The 17,962-nt window shown below is 60.0% G+C and overlaps 1 protein-coding gene across 1 annotated transcript; it reads left to right on the top strand.

Moving 5' to 3' along the window:
• The first annotated feature begins 653 nt into the window (after positions 1–653).
• On the top strand, positions 654–12,314 carry LOC100080567 (translational activator of cytochrome c oxidase 1). The gene is made up of 6 exons (XM_029076176.2): positions 654–811; positions 3,088–3,364; positions 6,470–6,576; positions 8,214–8,341; positions 9,651–9,828; positions 10,946–12,314. Exons 2-6 carry the CDS (start codon positions 3,100–3,102, stop codon positions 11,144–11,146), a joined length of 879 nt encoding a protein of 292 aa, XP_028932009.1. The 5' UTR covers positions 654–811; positions 3,088–3,099; the 3' UTR covers positions 11,147–12,314.
• Positions 12,315–17,962: the final 5,648 nt, after the last annotated feature.

The following is a 17,962-nucleotide window of genomic DNA, read 5'->3' as shown; positions in this document are numbered from 1 at the left end:
TTAAGTGGGACACCCTGATGCCCCTGTATCCCCCCCAGCGCTTAGAAGAGTGCTCTGCACCTAGGAAGCGCTTAACAAGTACCAACATGATTATTACTTCTCTGTACCTCAGTTCCCTCCTCTGGAAAACGGGGATGAAAACCGGGAGCCTTAAGTGGGACACCCTGATGCCCCTGTACCCCCCCCCCCCCAGCGCTTAGAACAGTGCCGTGCACCTAGTAAGCGCTTAACAAATACCAACATTATTATTATTATTACTTCTCTATGCCTCAGTTCCCTCCTCTGGAAAACGGGGATGAAGACCGGGAGCCTTAAGTGGGACACCCTGATGCCCCTGTACCCCCCCCCCCCCCCGGCGTTTAGAACAGTGCCGTGCACCTAGTAAGCGCTTAACAAATGCCAACATTATCATTACTTCTCTGTGCCTCAGTTCCCTCCTCTGGAAAACGGGGATGAAGACCGGGAGCCTTAAGTGGGACACCCTGACGCCCCTGTGTGTCCCCCAGCGCTTAGAGCGGTGCTGTGCACGTAGTAAGCGCTTACAAAGACCGACATGATAATGCCGACCAAGGGCAGGCCCGGCGGTCGGGCAGGACTGGCTCTCCGCAGGGAGGCCGGCCGTTTTCGGGGCCTCGGTTGGCTCCGCCCTCGAAGGGGAAGGAAGGAAGGAGGGAGGGAAGGGAAGGAAGGCCCGGGCCTCGTCGGCCGCCGGAACAGGCGAAGAGGAAGTGTGGGCGGTGCGAGGCGGCGGGGACAGGCCCGCTCCTCCCCCGGACCCCCGGACTTCGGGACCCCCGGACCCCGGGGAGAGGTGCGGAGCCGCCGGGGGGGCGCGGGGAGGGGCCCCGGCCGGACCCGGGCCCTGTAACCAGCACCGCATTTCACCATAAGCCTGCTGCTAGTAGTTAAGCAGCAGCTTCCTCTGTGCAGAGCACTGCGCTAAGCGCCGGGGGAGACAGGTTGGCCCCCGTGAGGCGCCCGGTCTTCATCCCCATTTTCCAGTTGGGGTCCCCGAGGCCCAGGGAAGTGAAGCGATTCGCCCCCAGTCACCCACCTGACAACAGTAATAATAATGTTGGTGTCTGTTAAGCGCTTACTAGGTGCAGAGCGCTGTTGTAAGCGCCGGGGGAGATCCAGGGTCATCGGGTTGTCCCACGTGAGGCTCACAGTCTTCGTTCCCATTTTACAGATGAGGGAACTGAGGCACAGAGAAGTGAAGTGACTTGCCCACAGTCACCCAGCTGACAATAGTAATAATAATGTTGGTATTTGTTAAACGCTTACGATGTGCAGAGCACTGTTCTAATAATAATAATGTTGGTATTTGTTAAGCGCTTCCTATGCGCAGAGCACTGTTCTAAGCGCTGGGGGGAGATCCAGGGTCATCAGAATGTCCCACCCAAGGCTCCCGGTCTTCACCCCCATTTTCCAGTTGAGGTCCCTGAGGCCCAGAGAAGTGAAGTGATTTGCCCAGAGACACACAGCTGACAATCATAATAATAATAATGTTGGTATTTGTTAAGCGCTTACTATGTGCAGAGCGCTGTTCTAAGCGCTGGGGGAGATACAGGGTCATCGGGTTGTCCCAAGTGGGGCTCACAGCTTTAATCCCCATTTTTACAGATGAGGCAACTGAGGCACCGAGAAGTGAAGTGACTCGCCCACAGTCACACAGCTGACAAGCGGTGAAGCCGGGGTTCGAACCCGTTACTTCCGACCCCCAAGCCCGGGTTCTTTCCACCGAGCCACGCCGCTTCTCTGTTAAGCGCTCGCTCTGTGCCAAGCGCTCTTCTAAAAGCTGGGGGAGATACAGAGCAATCAGGTGGTCCCCCGTGGGGCTCCCAGGCTTCCTCCCCATTTTCCAGATGAGGTGACTGAGGCCCAGAGAGGTGAAGTGACCTGTCCAAAGTCACACAGCTGACGGGTGGCGGAACCCGGGATTAGAACCCATGACCTGTGACTCCGAAGCCCTGGCTCTTTCCACTGAGCCACGCTGCTTCTACTGATGCTATTCGTTAAGCTCTTACTCAGCCGAGCACTCTTCTAAGCGCCGGGGGAGCTACAAGGTCATCAGGGGGTGCCGTGTGGGGCCCGCAATCTTTGGGACAGCAGCGTGGCTCAGTGGAAAGCGCCCGGGCTGGGGAGTCAGAGGTCGTGGGTTCTAATCCCGCCTCCGCCGCTTGTCTGCTGGGTGTGACCTGGGGCAGCCCGCTTCCCTTCTGTGACCTCATCTGGAAAATGGGGATTAAAGACGGTGAGCCCCACGTGGGACAACCTCATTACCTTGTATCTCCCCCAGCGCTTAGAACGGTGCTTGGCACGTGGTAAGCGCTTAACTAATACCAACGTTATTGTTATTATTCATCCCCATTTTCCAGATGAGGCAACTGAGGCCCAGAGAAGTGCTTAGGAGAAGCAGCGTGGCTCAGTGGAAGGAGCATGGGCTTTGGAGTCAGAGGTCATGGGTTCGAATCCCAGCTCTGCCACTTGTCAGGTGTGTGACTGTGGGCAAGTCACTTAACTTCCCTGTGCCTCAGTTACCTCATCTATAAAATGGGGGTTAAGACTGTGAGCCCCAAGTGGGGCAACCTGATTCCCCTGTGCCTACCCCAGCGCTTAGAACAGTGCTCTGCACATAGTAAGCGCTTAACAAATGCCAACATTATTATTATTATTATTGAGTGACGTGACTCGCCCAAAGTCACACGGCTGACGAGCGGCTGAGTCGGGATTAGAACCCATGACCTCTGACTCCCCAACCCGGGCTCTTTCCACCGAGCCATGCCGCTTCTCTATTTTATAGTGGAGGAAACGAGCGCAGAGAATAAGAATAATGTATTTATTAAGCGCTTACTATGTGCCAGGCACCGTTCTAAGCGCTGGGGTGGATACAGTCCCTTGCCCCACGTGGGGCTCACAGTCTTAATCCCAATGGGGGGGGGGGGGGCTTTGACCTCATGACCTTTGACTCCCAAGCCCGGGCTCTTTCCACTGAGGCACGGCGCTTCTCATAAGGGGCGGGGGGCAGGTGGGAAGGGGCTGCCCCCGGGATCGGACCTCAGACGTCGATCTGGGTGTTAATCGCAGGGGCCCCGAGCCATGGCCGCCATCGTGGCCCTGAGGAGAGCAGCCGCCCGCTGGGCCCTGGTCCTGGCGGAGCCCGGCCGGGGGTCGTCCCCCTCAGCCCGGCCCCTCTGGCTCCGAGCCGCCGGGCCCCCCCGGGCCCGGACCCTCCACCTGTCCGCCGCGGCCTCGGCCGGGCACAACAAGTGGTCCAAGGTCCGGCACATCAAGGGCCCGAAGGACGAGGCCAAAAGCCGGGTGTTCTCCAAACTCGCGCTGATGATCAGATACGCCGTCAAAGGTGAGAGAGGCGCGCGACCGGCCGGGGGCCCAGGGGACGGCGGGGAGGGCGAGGGGAAGGGGAGACCCCGAGGCTCAGCCTCCTGTGGGCACTGAGAAGCGGCGTGGCTCAGTGGCAAGAGCCCGGGCTTGGGAGTCCGAGATCATGGGTTCGATTCCCGGATCTGCCACTGGTCAGCTGGGTGACCGTGGGCAAGTCATTTCACTTCTCTGGGCCTCAGTTCCCTCATCTGGAAAATGGGGATGAAGCCTGGGAGCCTCACATGGGACACCCTGATTACCCTGTATCTACCCCAGCGCTTAGAACAGTGCCCCGCACATAGTAAGCGCTTAACAGATACCAACGTTATTATGTTCTTCTGTGTCTTTGGCCCAGCTGCTCCCTGCCTTTTCCTTTGTAGAAGTGGGTTCCGGATGATCCCCAAAAAGTACGATGTGGCATAGACCCTTGGCATGTAATAATAACAACTGTGGTATTTGTTAAGCGCTGCTTATGTGTCCATCACCGTACTAAGCGCCGGGGTGGACACAGGCAGATCGGATCATTCATTCATTTTCATTCATTAGTATTTAATGAGCGCTTACTAGGTGCAGAGCACTGTACTAAGCGCTTGGAATGGACAGTTCGGCAACAGATATCGACAATCCCTGCCCACTGATGGGCTGACAGTCTAATCGGGGGAGGCAGACAGACAAAAACAAGACAAATCACGATAAATAGAATCGAGGGGATGGACACCTCATTGACAAAATAAATAGGGTGATATAAATCTATCCAAATGAGCAGAGTGCTGAGGGGAGGGGGAGGGGGAGGTGGAGCAGCAGAGGGAAAGGGGGCTTAGCTGAGGGGGGTGAAGGGGGAGCACGGGGAAAAGGGGAAGCTCAGCGTGGGAAGGCCTCTCGGAGGAGGTGAGCCCTCAGAAGGGCTTTGAAGAGGGGAAGGGAGTGTTTTCGGCGGAGGCGAGGAGGGAGGGCGTTCCGGGACGGCGGGAGGACCTGGGCCAGGGATCAGATTCAGTCCCTGTCCCCCATGGGGGCTCAGTCTCAATCCCCATTTTACAGATGAGGGAAGTGAAGGGACTTGCCTGAGGTCACACAGCAAACAAGTGGCAGAGCCCGGATTAGAACCCAGGTCCTTCTGACTCCCAGGCCTGTGCTCTATCCGTTAGGCCGTGCTTCTCTAATTATTTGCCCCTCTGCGCCTGTCCCGTTTCCCTCAATGGGCTGCCAGAAACGCTGCCTTCCCTTTACTTAGGAGGCGGAGTTTGCCCCTGGTGGGTTCTGGGCTGCCGGGGAAAGGCCCTCCTGGGTCCTCCCACGGGCCGGAAATCCCGGGCAGGACCCTCGTTGCCTCCCCTCCCCCTTGATGTCTTGTTCCATTTCTCAGGGGCTGGGCTCGCCACCCTCCCGGGCCTCCCGGGGCCTGAGCAGGAGGAATCCATCAGTCGTATTTATTGAGCGCTTACTGCGCGCAGAGCACCGTACTGAGCGTCTGGGAGACTGCGACACAACAGAGTCGGTAGATACGTTCCCAGCCCAGGACGCGGAAGGTGGAGCCGGGGAGCGGGGGAAAGAAGGGAGGCCTGGGCTCCCCAGACTTGGCAGTCTGAAGTCTGGACCCTAGACCATTCCCCCCCGACCCCATGACTGTGCCAGATTTAGACCAGGCCCCCTTCCTCCCTGTCCGCCCCCTCTCCCACCCAGCCTTGTGAGAAAGAAAGGGTTAAATAATAATCATGTTGGTATTGAGAAGAGAAGCAGCGTGGCTCAGTGGAAAGAACCTGGGCTTCGGAGTCAGAGGTCGTGAGTTCGACTCCCGGCTCTGCCACTCGTCAGCTGGGTGACTGTGGGCGAGTCACTTCACTTCTCCGTGCCTCGGTTCCCTCATCTGTAAAATGGGGATTAAAAGTGTGTGAGCCCCACGTGGGACAACCCGATTCCCCTGTATCTCCCCCAGCGCTTAGAACGGTGCTCTGCACACAGTAAGCGCTTAACAAATACCAACATTATTATTATTTGTTAAGCGCTCACTGTGTGCAGACCACCGTTCTAAGCGCTGGGGGAGATACAGGGTCATCGGGTCGTCCCACGTGAGGCTCACGGTTAATCCCCATTTTACAGATGAGGTGACTGAGGCCCAGAGAAGTGAAGTGACCCGCCCACGGTCACTCAGCTGACGAGTGGCAGAGCCGGGAGTCGAACCCACGACCTCTGACTCCGAAGCCCAGGCTCTTTCCACTGAGCCACGCGCAGTCAGCCCAGAGCCCTCTAAACCCAGCTCAGCGGGGACCGAGGCCCGTGAGCGCCTGGGGGCTCGCGTCTGCCCTCGCGGGCCTGTCGGGATTGTTCGTTCACATCACGGTGGAAGGGGGAAGGGAGTGGGCCGGCCGGCGGGTGGTGTCTTAGCCCCCTTGAGCCGCCACAGCACCGACGGAGGCTCGAAGGTGCTGGGGCGGCGGGAGTGGGGGGAGCGGGAAGGGGGGCAGACGGACAAATGGGGTCAGCGCGCTGGGACGTTTCTCCCCGGGGCCCTTCTGCCTGAGGAGTGGCTGAGGTGAAGGGATGGAGCCGGGGAGCGGAGGGTCAAGGGGGCCGAGAGAAGGTCACCCGCAGGAGCGGAGCTGGACCGGGGGTCTCTGAGGGTCAGAGAGCTGCCGAGACCCGGTTCTGTGTCGCCTTCTAATGTCCGTCTCCGCCTCGAGACCGCAAAGCTGGTCCAGGCCAGGGGACGCGCCTGCTGATCCCGCTGGTTTGTAATAGTAACGTCGGTATCTGTTAAGCGCTCACTATGTGCCGAGCACCGTTCTAAGCGCCGGGGGAGCTACGGGGTCATCGGGTCGTCCCGCGTGAGGCTCCCGGTCTTCATGCCCATTTTCCAGATGAGGTCACTGAGGGTCAGAGATGTGAAGCGACTCGTCCACGGTCACACAGCCGACACAGGGCAGAGCTGGGATTCGAACCCGTGACCTCCGACTCCCAAGCCCGGGCTCTTGCCACCGAGCCACGCTGCTTCTCCAGTTTGTACTCTCCGAGCCCTTAGTGCAGGGCTCCGATCGATCGATCGACCGGACCTCCCTCGGTGACCCAACTCTGTCTCTCCACGCAGAGGGGGGGCCCAAACCCGAGTTCAACCCAAGCCTGGCAAACCTCCTGGAAATATGCCGGAGCAAGAACATGCCCAAGTCGACGATTGAGACCGCGCTGAAGAATGTGGTGCGTCCCCGTGGCGGCTTCTCTCTGGGCGGAGGTTTGGGGGAGGGGGCAGGTCTCTGGGGGGCGGGGGGGGGGGGGGGGCCTCGGTGCCAGCAAAAGGGATTGGGTAAGGGGGGGGGGGTCCTTAGTGCCAGCTGAGGGGGCGGGGAGGGGGCACCCCCAGGGTGGGCAGCCCAGGGAGGGGAGTCAGCCTGCAGGGGCAGAAGGGGAATCACTCCCCAGCCTCCAGACTCAATTCAGCCAAGCGATGGCATTTATTAAGTACCTACTTTCTTTTTCCGTAACGGTCTCTGTTAAGCGCCTACCAAGTGCCAGGCACTTTACTAAGCGCTGGGGCAGATCCAAGGTCATCGGGCTGTCCCACGTGGGGCTCGCAGTCTTCCTTCCCATTTTAATAGTAATAATAATGTCGGTATTTGTTAAGCGCTTCCTAGGTGCAGAGCACTGTTCTCAGCGCTGAGGGAGATACAGGGTCATCGGGTTGGCCCACGGGAGGCTCCCAGGCTTCACCCCCACTTGTCAGCTGTGTGACTGTGGGCAGGTCGCTTCACTTCTCGGTGCCTCGGTTCCCTCATCTATAAAAGGGGGATGAAGACTGTGAGCCCCACGTGGGACGACCCGATGACCCCGTGTCTCCCCCAGCGCTTAGAACGGTGCTCGGCACGTAGTAAGCGCTTAACAAATACCAACATTATTAATCCACCCCAACGCTTCAAACAGTGCTTGTCACACTGTAAGCGGTTAACGAATACCACGGTTATTATTATTGGTAATAGACACCGTCCCTGCCCTTGAGGGGCAGGACGAGGGATGTTTCTCCCTCCCGGCCCCCGCGCCTCCTCCCGCTGAGGGTGCCTCGGCCGGACGACGGCTCTCCCCGTCTTCAAAGCCCGCCTGCCGCCCCACCTCCTCCGGGAGGCCTTCCCTGGCTAACCTCACCTCCCCCCGCCGGGTCCCCCAACTCCCCAGTCGGCCCTTCTGAGCGCCGGGGCACCTCCCAACCCCCAGAGGCCTGGTCTACTGGATCAGTGGGTCCGAGCCGACTCCAGGCGAGGGTGGGCGACCCTCGGACCGCTCGCGCGCTCTGCCCGTTCTGGACGACGGTGCCCGGGTGCCGCTAGCCCGGCTGCGAGCCCGATGCGATCGCCACGTTCTGCTCTCGCGTGGCGGGTCTGCAGATGCGCCGCCGTCCCCCAGCCCGCCGGGACTACCGCTCCCCGCCTCCCACGGGCAACCGGGCTGCCCGCCCGGCCCCCCACGAGGAGAGGCCTGCCTTCCTTTCCCATCCTCGTCAGTCCTGGCCCAACCGCTAAATTTCTGGCCCGGGAGGGACTCTAACTTGCACTCTGTCTCTCCCGAGCAGGAGTTTTCCCTCGAGCCCCCCGGGAAAGCCGGCCGGTTGGCACTGTCTTGGTGCCGGGGGGCCGGTTGGGGCTGCCCGGGGCGTGATGTCCCCTGCGACCCCGACCGACCGGGTCCGCTCGGGGGACAACGGGAGCCTTCCCTGCAGCCTCCGGGGGGTTGGCGTCACCGCGGGAGACGAGGGGGGGGCCTGAACCCGCGATGGGAGGGGGGGGACCCCGGCCCTGCGGCCTGGGGCCAGGTGGGCAGTGGGCTGCGCGGGGCCTGTGTTGCAGAAAGACAAGGACGCGTATTTGCTGTTCGAAGGCCGCGGCCCAGGCGGCTCCTCCCTGCTCATCGAGGCCCTTTCCAGCAACAGCCAGAAGTGCCACGCCCACCTCAAACAGATCCTGAGCAAGAACGGGTCGGTGCGGGGAGGCCGGGGGTGACGGGGGGCTTGGGAGGGCCGGCGTGGGGAGACCCCTGCCCCCTTCTTGCTCCCTCACGCCCGAGGAACAAGTGATCCTGTGAGTCCAAGCCCAGAGTTGGACCACAGCTGTCAGCTTGGCCTGCTTTTGTGAACGAAAAGAAGAATCAAGAGCTCAAAGCTCACTATGGCTCCTCACCACTCAGCCGATGGGGAAGGGGAGGCGGGGAGAGGAGACCCGCCGCCCGCACCCGGCCCCGCCACCCCACCCTTTGCTCTCCTGCCCCTCACCCTGCCCCGGACGTCCGCCCCGTCCCGGGCTCCGGAACCTCCCGGAGCGTTGAGGAACGTCGGGGTGAGAATGGCGAGAATCGGCGTGTCCTAGCGGACAGAGCCCGGGCCTGGGAGTCAGAAGGACCTGGGTTCCAATCCCGGCTCCACCACTTGCCTAGCGTGTGACCTTGGGTGAGTCACTTGACTTCTCCGGGCCTCAGTTCCCTCGTCTGGAAAATGGGGATCGACTGTGAGCCCCAAGGGGGACAGGGACGGTCCGCTTAGAACGTTGCTTGCCACGTAGGATTTAACAAATACCCGTATTATTTTGATTTTGATTAAGCATCGATTACGGGCTGAGCACCACGCCGAGGGTTGGGCTAGACGACGGGACCGTGAGGTCAGGCCCGGTCTCTGCCCCACACGGGACTCCGACCCTCAGCACGTTGGTAACAGATACCACGACTGTTAATATCAGAGGGAGGGAAGATAGTATTTTATCCCCATTTTACAGATGAGGAAACTGAGGGGGATTAAGCGACGTGTCCTAGGTCACACGGTGAGCCGGGGGTCTCCCGACTTCCCGTCGGTAAATCGTATTTATTGAGCGCTTACCGAGTACCGTGGGAGACGACGGTGTGGCGCTCGTTCATTCAGTAGTATTTGTTGAGCGCTTACTATGTGCAGGGCACTGTACTGAGCGCTTGGAATGGACAGGTCGGCAACAGATAGACACGTTCCCCGCCCACAACGAGCTTACGGTTCCGTGCGCTTGCCACCGAGCCGCACGGCGACCCTGGCAAAGCCCCCGTTTGCGGGGCCGGGGCCTGGCCCGTCCTCCCGCGGGCGGGTGTTTCCGGAAGGGAGCCCGGGAGCCACCCTCCCTCCCGTACCCCGGCCCCGGGGACGGGGCGGCCGGCTCCCCGGTGCCCCTCGGGAAGGACCCCCGTGGGGGCGGTTGGTGCCGGCCAGCCGGGGGGCCCCCCTCCCCGGCCCGTCCTCATCCCCCTCTGCCTCCCCGGACGCAACCCAGGGGGTTGATGGCGGACGGGGCGCGCCACGCCTTCGACAAGAAGGGGGTGATTGCGGTGGGGCTGGAGGACCGGGAGAAGAGGAGCGTGAACCTGGAACGAGCCCTGGAGCTGGCCATCGAGGCGGGCGCCGAGGACGTGAGGGAGGCCGAGGACGACGAGGGCCGCGACCGCTTCCAGGTGAGTCCGCCCCCGTCGCGCGGCGCCACGGGAGCCCCGCGGGCGCTCCGGGGGGGTCGGGACGAGCCGGGGATCCCGGGGTTCGGAGCGGGTGCGGCCCCGCGGGCCGAGGCCTGGAGCGGAGCGGAGCGGGGCAGGCAGGGGGCCAGGCAGTCATCCGCCGGGAGGCCTGGGTGCGGGGGCCTGGGGGGAAGCCCCTGCCGCCGCCGCCGTTGAAGCCGGGGAGGACGGGAGGGAGGCGGAGTCCCCTCGAGCCCCCGGCCCCCTGATCCTTGGGAGTTCTTCACTTATAAGAATAATTTTGGTATTTGTTAAGCGCTTACTGTGCGCACAGCACTGTTCTAAGCGCCGGCCGGCTGGGTTGTCCCCCGTGAGGCGCACGGTCTTCGGTCCCGTTTTCCAGATGAGGTCACTGAGGCCCAGAGAAGTGAAGCGACTCGCCCAGAGTCACACGGCTGACAGGCGGCAGAGCCGGGATTCGAACCCATGACCTCCGACTCCCAAGCCCGGGCTCTTGCCACCGAGCCACGCCGCTTCTTATCAAAGGCCCAGGGCCGGAGCCCACAGGAGGACGGCCGGCTGGGAGCCTCAGGGCCGGGCTAGCGGCCCCGAAAGGGAGAGCCCGGTCAGGGCCGGGTGCCCAGCAGACCACGCGGCTCAGGGCCCGGGCCCGGGGACTCCCGGCTGGCCAGGCCAACCCTCTGGAAGGCCAGTCCTTGGGACCGAAGGAAGTGGTTTGCTGATTCGCTTGATCGATAAAGAGAAGCAGCGTGGCTCGGTTGGAAAGAGCCCGGGCTTGGGAGTCAGGGGACGTGGGTTCTGATCCCGGCTCCTCCACTTGTCTGCTGTGTGACCTTGGGCAAGCCACTTAACTTCTCTGTGCCTCAGTGACCTCATCTGGAAAATGGGGATTGGTAGATTGGGAAGACACCGATGAGCGTGTGTCTACCTCAGCGCTTAGAAAAGTGCTTGGCACCTAGGAAGCCCGTAACAAATCCGTAATTATCGTCATCATCATTGACCGAGCCTCGGCCGAGCGGGTCCGTCGGGCCCCGGGTGCTACAGGCAACCCCCCGGCCCCCAACTCCCTTCTCCCCTTCCTCCCACCCCCGTCCAGTTCATCTGCGACGTGCCCTCGCTGCATCGAGTGAGACGGCGGCTGGCCGATCTGGGCCTGTGCCCCGTGGCCTGCTCCCTGGAGTTCATCCCCCACACGGCGGTGCAGCTGGCCGGCCGAGACCTGGAGACGGCGGCCCGGCTCATCGAGGCGCTCAGCGGCTACGAGGACGTCATCCGGGTCTTCGACAACATCGAGTAGCCCGGCGGGAGGGAGGGGGCCGCCGCGTCCGTCCCCCGCCCCGCTCGGGCAGCCCGAGGCCGGGCCGAGACCTCAGGCGCTGTGGTTCCTGGGCCGCCGAGGCGGTCTCCCCGGCCTCTCCCGAGGCCGCGCGGGGCGAGGAGGGCTACTGAGCCCGACGCCAGGCAGCAGCACCAGAAACAGCCGTGTCGGTGGGCCACGGTCGGCGCGGGACCATCGGCCCATCCGCGGCCCGGCCCGGGGCGCCCTGCGGCCGGACGTCCCAGCAGACGGCTGCGGCCCCCTGCCCGGCCCAGCTCTCCCCACCCGGACCTCGGCCTCTCCCTCTCGTGGGGTCCTGCTCGGCCCCGAACCCGAGACACCCGGCCTGCCGCCGGCCGGGAGGCGGAGGTCCGGCCGGCCGAGCCCCGGGGCGAAGGGCTCGGATCAGCGGCCCGCAGAGAGCGTTTCCCTCCCAGCGCTGATGCGGTCACCGGCCCCGTCCGGCGGTCACGCCCCCGTAAAATTAGTCCAATAGGGATGCATGGTTTTTAATTGAAGGTTTTGGGCAAATAACTTAATAAACACCATGAGAAATGATATTTTCCCATGAGAAACGGGGATCATTTGGAGGTTTGGCCAGGCTCGTACCAGAATTAGCGGGAACCTACAGGAGGCTACCCGTCGTCCGTCGGGGTCTCCAGGCTGGGCTGCGCCAGTCAGCGACAGCCATTCCTCCCTCTGCCCGGGGGCACAACTCTGCCCCGCCTGCGGTGCACCTCGGCTCGCCCCCCGCTCCCACCCAGTTTGCCAGCTGTACCTCCGGTTCGTCCCTCCCCGGCTACACCGGACGCCCCTTGAGGGCAGGATCGTCTCTGCTGTCTCGACTGCCCTCTCAAGCGCTCAGTACAGCGCTCTGCCCCTAGAAGACTGTAGACTCCTTGGGGGCAGGGATGATGTCCCAATCAGTGGTATTTATTGAACACCTACTGGGTACAGAGCACCGAACTAAGCGATCGGGAGAGCAGAATCCAACAGAGCGGGGAGACGAGTCCCCTGCACTAGCTAGATCATTCTCTCCCAAAGCCTCACTACGGTGCTGAGCATTCAGTGTGTCCTTAAAAAATATTATGCATCTGAATCAAGACAGCTCGGATAACAGGAAATAAAAATGGGCAATTGGAGAAAATGGGGGGCATATCTGTCCAAGGTAACCAAAGAGCCAGGGTGAGCTTCGTGTTCAGTTTTTCTGACGGCGTTAGACTTGAACATCAATCGATCGTATTGATCGATCGTTCACCGTGCAGAACGCTGTACTAAGTGCCCGGGAGAGTACAGTCACAACCGAGATGGTGGACGGGTTCCCTGCCCATAGTTTGGATAACTAAAGTGAACCACCTTGGATTTACGTTCTCTTGAAAGCTTCCTTTCATTAACACTAAATACGATCACCCAACGTGAAGCGAGGCAGCGTGGCCTAGTAAAAACGGCACCGAGCCGGTCGGCGGAAGACCCACGGTCCGGTTTCGGCGCTGCCTCTGGTCTGCTTGGATTCATTCAGTCGTATTTATGGAGCGCTTACCGGGTGCAGAGCCCGGGACTAAGCGCTCGGGAGAGTACGATACAACAACGGGCACACTCCCTGCCCACAACGAGCCTGCAGTCTAGAGTCGGGGGGGGGGGGGAGACGGACATTAATATAAATACGTACACAAGGGCGGGGAGGCGGGGAAGTATAGAGGGAGTGAGGGTGACGCAGAAGGGTGTGGGAGAAGAGGAAAAGGGGGATTGGGAAGGCCTCCCGGAGGAGATGGGCCTTCTTTAAGGCTCTGAAGGGAGGGAGAGTCATCGTGTGGGATTTGAGGAGGGAGGGCGTTCCGGGTCAGGGGCAGGACGGGGGCCGGGAGTCGGCGGCGACGCGGGAGAGACCGAGGCGCAGTGAGAAAGTTAGCATCAGCTTGGGTGACGGGCAAGTCGCTTCACCTCCTCGGGGGCTCGGCTTCCTCATCTGTAAAACGGGAACGCGATACCCTTTCTCCCTCCGAGACCGCGAGCTCCGCGTGGGACGTGGACCGGGTCCGGTTCTGATCGCCTCGACCCCACCCCGACGTTTGGCGTGGCGATCACGCTCATGAGCGCTCAGTAGATACCTGTTCTTCCCCCGGCTTCCCCATCCCTTAGACAGCACCACCGCAGCACCATAGCAGCGTGACTCGGTGGAAAGAGCCCGGGCTGGGGAGTCAGAGGTCACGGGTGCGAATCCCCCCTCTGCCACTTGTCAGCTGCGCGACCGTGGGCAAGTCACTTCGCTTCTCTGGGCCTCCGTTGCCTCATCTGGAAAATGGGGACGAAGACTGTGAGCCTCACGTGGGACCACCTGATGACCCTGGATCTCCCCCAGCGCTTAGAGCAGTGCTCTGCATATAGTAAGCACTTAACAGATACCAACCTTATTCTTCTTCTTCTTCACTCTGCTGCCCGGATCATTTTTCTACGACGACGTTCGGCCCACGTCTCCTCGCTCCTCCAGGGATTGCCCATCCACCTCCACGCCAAACAAGGGACCCCCTTACCACTTGTTTTAAAACACTCCATCACCTCGGCCCCCTCCGACCTCACGTCGCTGCTCTCCTGCTACAACCCGGCCAGGACACTTCGCTCCTCTAACGCCAACTTAGTCACCGTCCCCCGATCCCATCTATCCGCCGGCCTCCCGTCCACGTCCCGCCTCTGGCCCGGAGGGCCCTCCCTCCTCTAATCCCACAGACGACGTCTCTCCCCCGCTTCGAAGCCGTCTCCTCCAAGAGGCCTTCCCGGACTCGGCCCCGCTTGTCCTCGTCTCCCGCTCCCTTCTGCGTCGCCCTGACTTGCTCCCTTTGCTCTTCCCAGCCCCCGAACGACTGTGTACAAATCTGCAGTTTGATTTATTAATAATAATAATAACGTTGGTATTTGTTAAGCGCTTACTATGTGCCATGCGCCGTTCTAAGCGCTGGGGGAGACACGGGGGAATCGGGTTGTCCCACGTGAGGCTCACAGTTGATCCCCATTTTACAGACGCGGGAACCGAGGCCCAGAGAAGTTAAGTGACTTGCCCACAGTCACACAGCTGCCAAGCGGCAGAGCCGGGATTCGAACTCATGACCTCTGACTCCCAAGCCCGTGCTCTTTCCACTGAGCCACGCTGCTTCTCTAATTTATCCCTCAATTTATCCCTTTGCTCTTCTCCCCTCACAGCCCCAAAGCACTCATGTACTTACCTGTATTGATGTCTGTCTCCCCGACTCGAATAACAATAATAATGACGGTGTTTGTTAAGCGCTTACTCTGTGCCAGGCACTGTTCTAAGCGCTGGGGTAGATACAAGGTAATGAGGTTGTCCCACGTGGGGCTCACGGTCTTCATCCCCATTTTCCAGATGAGGTCACTGAGGCACAGAGAAGAAGAATAATAATAATAATAATGTTGGCATTTGTTAAGCGCTTACTATGTGCCAAGCACTGTTCTAAGCGCTGGGGTAGACACAAGGGGATCGGATTGTCCCACGTGGGGCTCCCGGTCTTCATCCCCATTTTCCGGACGAGGTCACTGAGGCCCAGAGAAGTGAAGCGACTTGCCCACAGTCAGTCACCCAGCTGACGAGCGGCGGAGCCGGGATCAGAACCCGTGACCTCTGACTCCCAAGCCCGGGCTCTTTCCACCGAGCCACCCTGCTTCTCTAGACTGTGAGCCCGTTGTGGGCAGGGGGTGTCACCGTTTATTGTTGTACTCTACCCTCCCAAGCGCTCAGTACAGTGCTCTGCACACCGTCAGCGCTCAATAAATACGACGGATGAATGAATGAATCCCTCCTCCCAGCCCCCCAGCGCTTGCGTAGTCAAGTCAATAGTATTTATTGAGCGCTTACTATGTGCAGAGCACTGTACTAAGCGCTTGGGATGAACAAGTCGGCATGGAGTATAGACGCATAGTTTGTTTATATTAGAGTCTGTCTTCTCTAGACTGTCAGCTCCCTGGGGGCGGGGAATAGGTCTGGTCTATTACACTGTCCTCTCCCAAGCGCTTACTACGGCGCTCTGCACACGGTGGGCGAGCGCTCAATAAACACGATCGACCGACCGACGGACGCTAGTGGAAACAGCTCCACCTCGCCCTGTGGTGGCGTTCAACAACCCCGCAACCTCCTTGCCGGACTGCAGAGGTGGGGACCCTCCGCAGCTCCCCGGCAACTGTTTAAACGACAGCGTGGCTGCTTCTAACCCGAAACGCTCGGGAGAGAGGCCGAGGCCGGAGGCCGCGAAGAGGCGCCCGGGGTCTGATGTCGTCTTCTACGGCCTCTCCAGAGTTACCTTTATAAGACAAGCGGGACCTAGCGGGTAAAGCCTGGGCCGGGGAGCCAGAGGACCTGGGTTCTAATCCTCACCCCGCCACTTATCTGCCGTGTGACCTCGGGCAAGTCACTTCGCTGCGCCCCAGTTTCGCCAGCTGCGAAATGCCGATCCGATGCCTGTCCTCCGGCCTGTTAAGATCGAGCCCCATGAGGGACAGGGACCGTTTCCGACCCGATTGACTTGTACCCGCCCCAGCAGACACATAGTAAACGCTTAATAAATACCATTTAATTTTTTTTTTTTTAAAAAAAAAAGAGGTGTCTTGACCACCCCCCCCCCCGCCTCGGGAAAGGATAGGAAAGAGGAGAAATCTGTCCTCAGACAAGGAAAGCTAAAGACCGCGAACTAGTAAGGTTCAGCTGTCAGAGAAACAGCGTGGCTTACCGGAAAGAGGCTGGGCTTGGGAGTCAGAGGTCACGAGTTCGAATTCCGGCTCTGCCACTCGTCAGCTGTGTGACCGTGGGCGAGTCACTTCACTTCTCTGGGCCTCGGTTCCCTCATCTGCAAAATGGGGATGAAGACCGGGAGCCCCACGTGGGACAACCCGATGACCCCGTATCTCCCCCAGCGCTTAGAACGGTGCTCTGCACATGGTAAGCGCTTAACAAATACCAACATTATTAGCTGTCCCCTCCTATTTGATGTTAAAAGCCATGTGTTTGAGTCCTATGTGCAGCATGGCTCAGCAGAAAGAGCCCGGGCTTGGGAGTCAGAGGTCATGGGTTCTAATCGCCGTTCTGCCGTTTGTCAGCTGTGTGACTGTGGGCGAGTCACTTCACTTCTCTGGGCCTCAGTGACCTCATCAGTCAAATGGGGATGAAGACTGTGAGCCCCACGTGGGACAACCTGATAATAATGACGGCATTTGTTAAGCGCTTACTCTGTGCAAAGCCCTGATCTAAGCGCCGGGGGGGATACAAGATGATCAGGTTGCCCCACGTGGAGCTCGCGGTCTTCATCCCCATTTTACAGATGAGGTCACTGAGGCCCAGAGAAGTGAAGTGACTTGCCCAAAGTCACCCAGCTGACAAGGAGCGGAGCCAGGATTCGAACCCATGACCTCTGACTCCCTAGCCCGTGCTCTTTCCGCTGAGCCACGCCACTTCTCTAAAACAGAGGAAGATCTGAGCAGCTATCTAATGTTGGTATTTGTTAGGCGCTTACTATGTGCCGAGCACCGTTCTAAGCGCCGGGGGAGATACGGGGTCATCGGGTCGTCCCACGTGGGGCTCCCGGTCTTCATCCCCATTTTGCAGATGAGGGAACCGAGGCCCAGAGAAGTGAAGTGACTCGCCCGCGGTCACCCGGCTGACGAGTGGCAGAGCCGGGATTCGTAGCCACGACCCCCGACGCCCAAGCTCGGGCTCTCTCCACCGAGCCGTGCTGCTTCTGATCACCTTGTATCCCCCCCCCCAGCGCTTAGAACAGTGCTCGGCACATAGTAAGCGCTTAACAAATGCCCTCATTAGTATTATTGTTATTATTAGGTGCTCTGAGCTGACTCTCCAAGCCACAGTTTTCCTTTGGCCAAATTCTGCATGTATGGGGTGGGAGGGGTGAGTCTGTTTGGGGGGGGGAAAAAGGAGGATGGACTATCTGTCCTGTGGTTTAATGGCGCTGATAAACTAATAATAATGTTGGTATCTGTTAAGCGCTTACTATGTGCCGAGCACTGTTCTAAGCGCTGGGGTAGACACAGGGGAATCTGGTTGTCCCACGTGGGGCTCACAGTCTTCATCCCCATTTTACAGATGAGGGAACTGAGGCACCGAGAAGTGAAGTGACTTGCCCAAAGTCACACAGCTGACTACCCGGCAAACCATGGGGATTTGGAAACTCAATCAGCTGGGCGCCTCCCCCCCCCCCCCACCTCACCTTACTCCGCGGCTCAGTGGCAAGAGCCCGGGCTCGGGAGCCGGAGGTCACGGGTTCGAATCCCAGCTCTGCCCCCTGTCAGCTGTGTGACCGCGGGCGAGTCGCTTCCCTTCTCGGTGCCTCGGTTCCCTCATCTGTCAAATGGGGATGAAGACCGGGAGCCTCCCGGGGGACGACCCGCTGACCCCGTATCTCCCCCAGCGCTTAGAACAGCGCTCGGCACAGGGTGAGCGCTTAACAAATACCGACGTTATTATGGTTATTACTCATCTCCTAGTCCGGCCCGGCCCGCACGCTCGGCTGCGCTCACGTCAGCTCACTCACCGTGGCCCGAGCTCGTCTACCTCGCCGCCGCCGACCCCTTTTCCGCATCCTCCTGAGCCTGGGTCTACCCCAGCGCTTAGAACAGTGCTTGGCACATAGTAAGCGCTTAACAAATACCAACATTATATTATTATTATTGACTCCCTCCCTCTCCATAAACGCCAGACCACCACTCTCTCCACCTGCAAAGCATTATTAAGGTGACATCTCCCACAGGTCTCTCCGATTAGGCCCTCTTTTCCCCTGG

The sequence above is a fragment of the Ornithorhynchus anatinus genome, chromosome 11, assembly GCF_004115215.2.
Source record: "Ornithorhynchus anatinus isolate Pmale09 chromosome 11, mOrnAna1.pri.v4, whole genome shotgun sequence".
NCBI lineage: Eukaryota > Metazoa > Chordata > Mammalia > Monotremata > Ornithorhynchidae > Ornithorhynchus > Ornithorhynchus anatinus.
Note: the sequence above shows the minus strand (reverse complement) of the source record. Positions and strands in the feature narration are given on the sequence as shown.

Coding starts and splice junctions, on each gene's coding strand:
- LOC100080567 (XM_029076176.2), top strand. CDS start 3,100: ATGGCCGCCATCGTGGCCCTGAGGAGAGCAGCCGCCCGCTGGGCCCTG. Junction 3,365..6,469: donor GATCAGATACGCCGTCAAAG/GTGAGAGAGGCG, acceptor CTCTCCACGCAG/AGGGGGGGCCCAAACCCGAG. Junction 9,829..10,945: donor AGGGCCGCGACCGCTTCCAG/GTGAGTCCGCCC, acceptor ACCCCCGTCCAG/TTCATCTGCGACGTGCCCTC.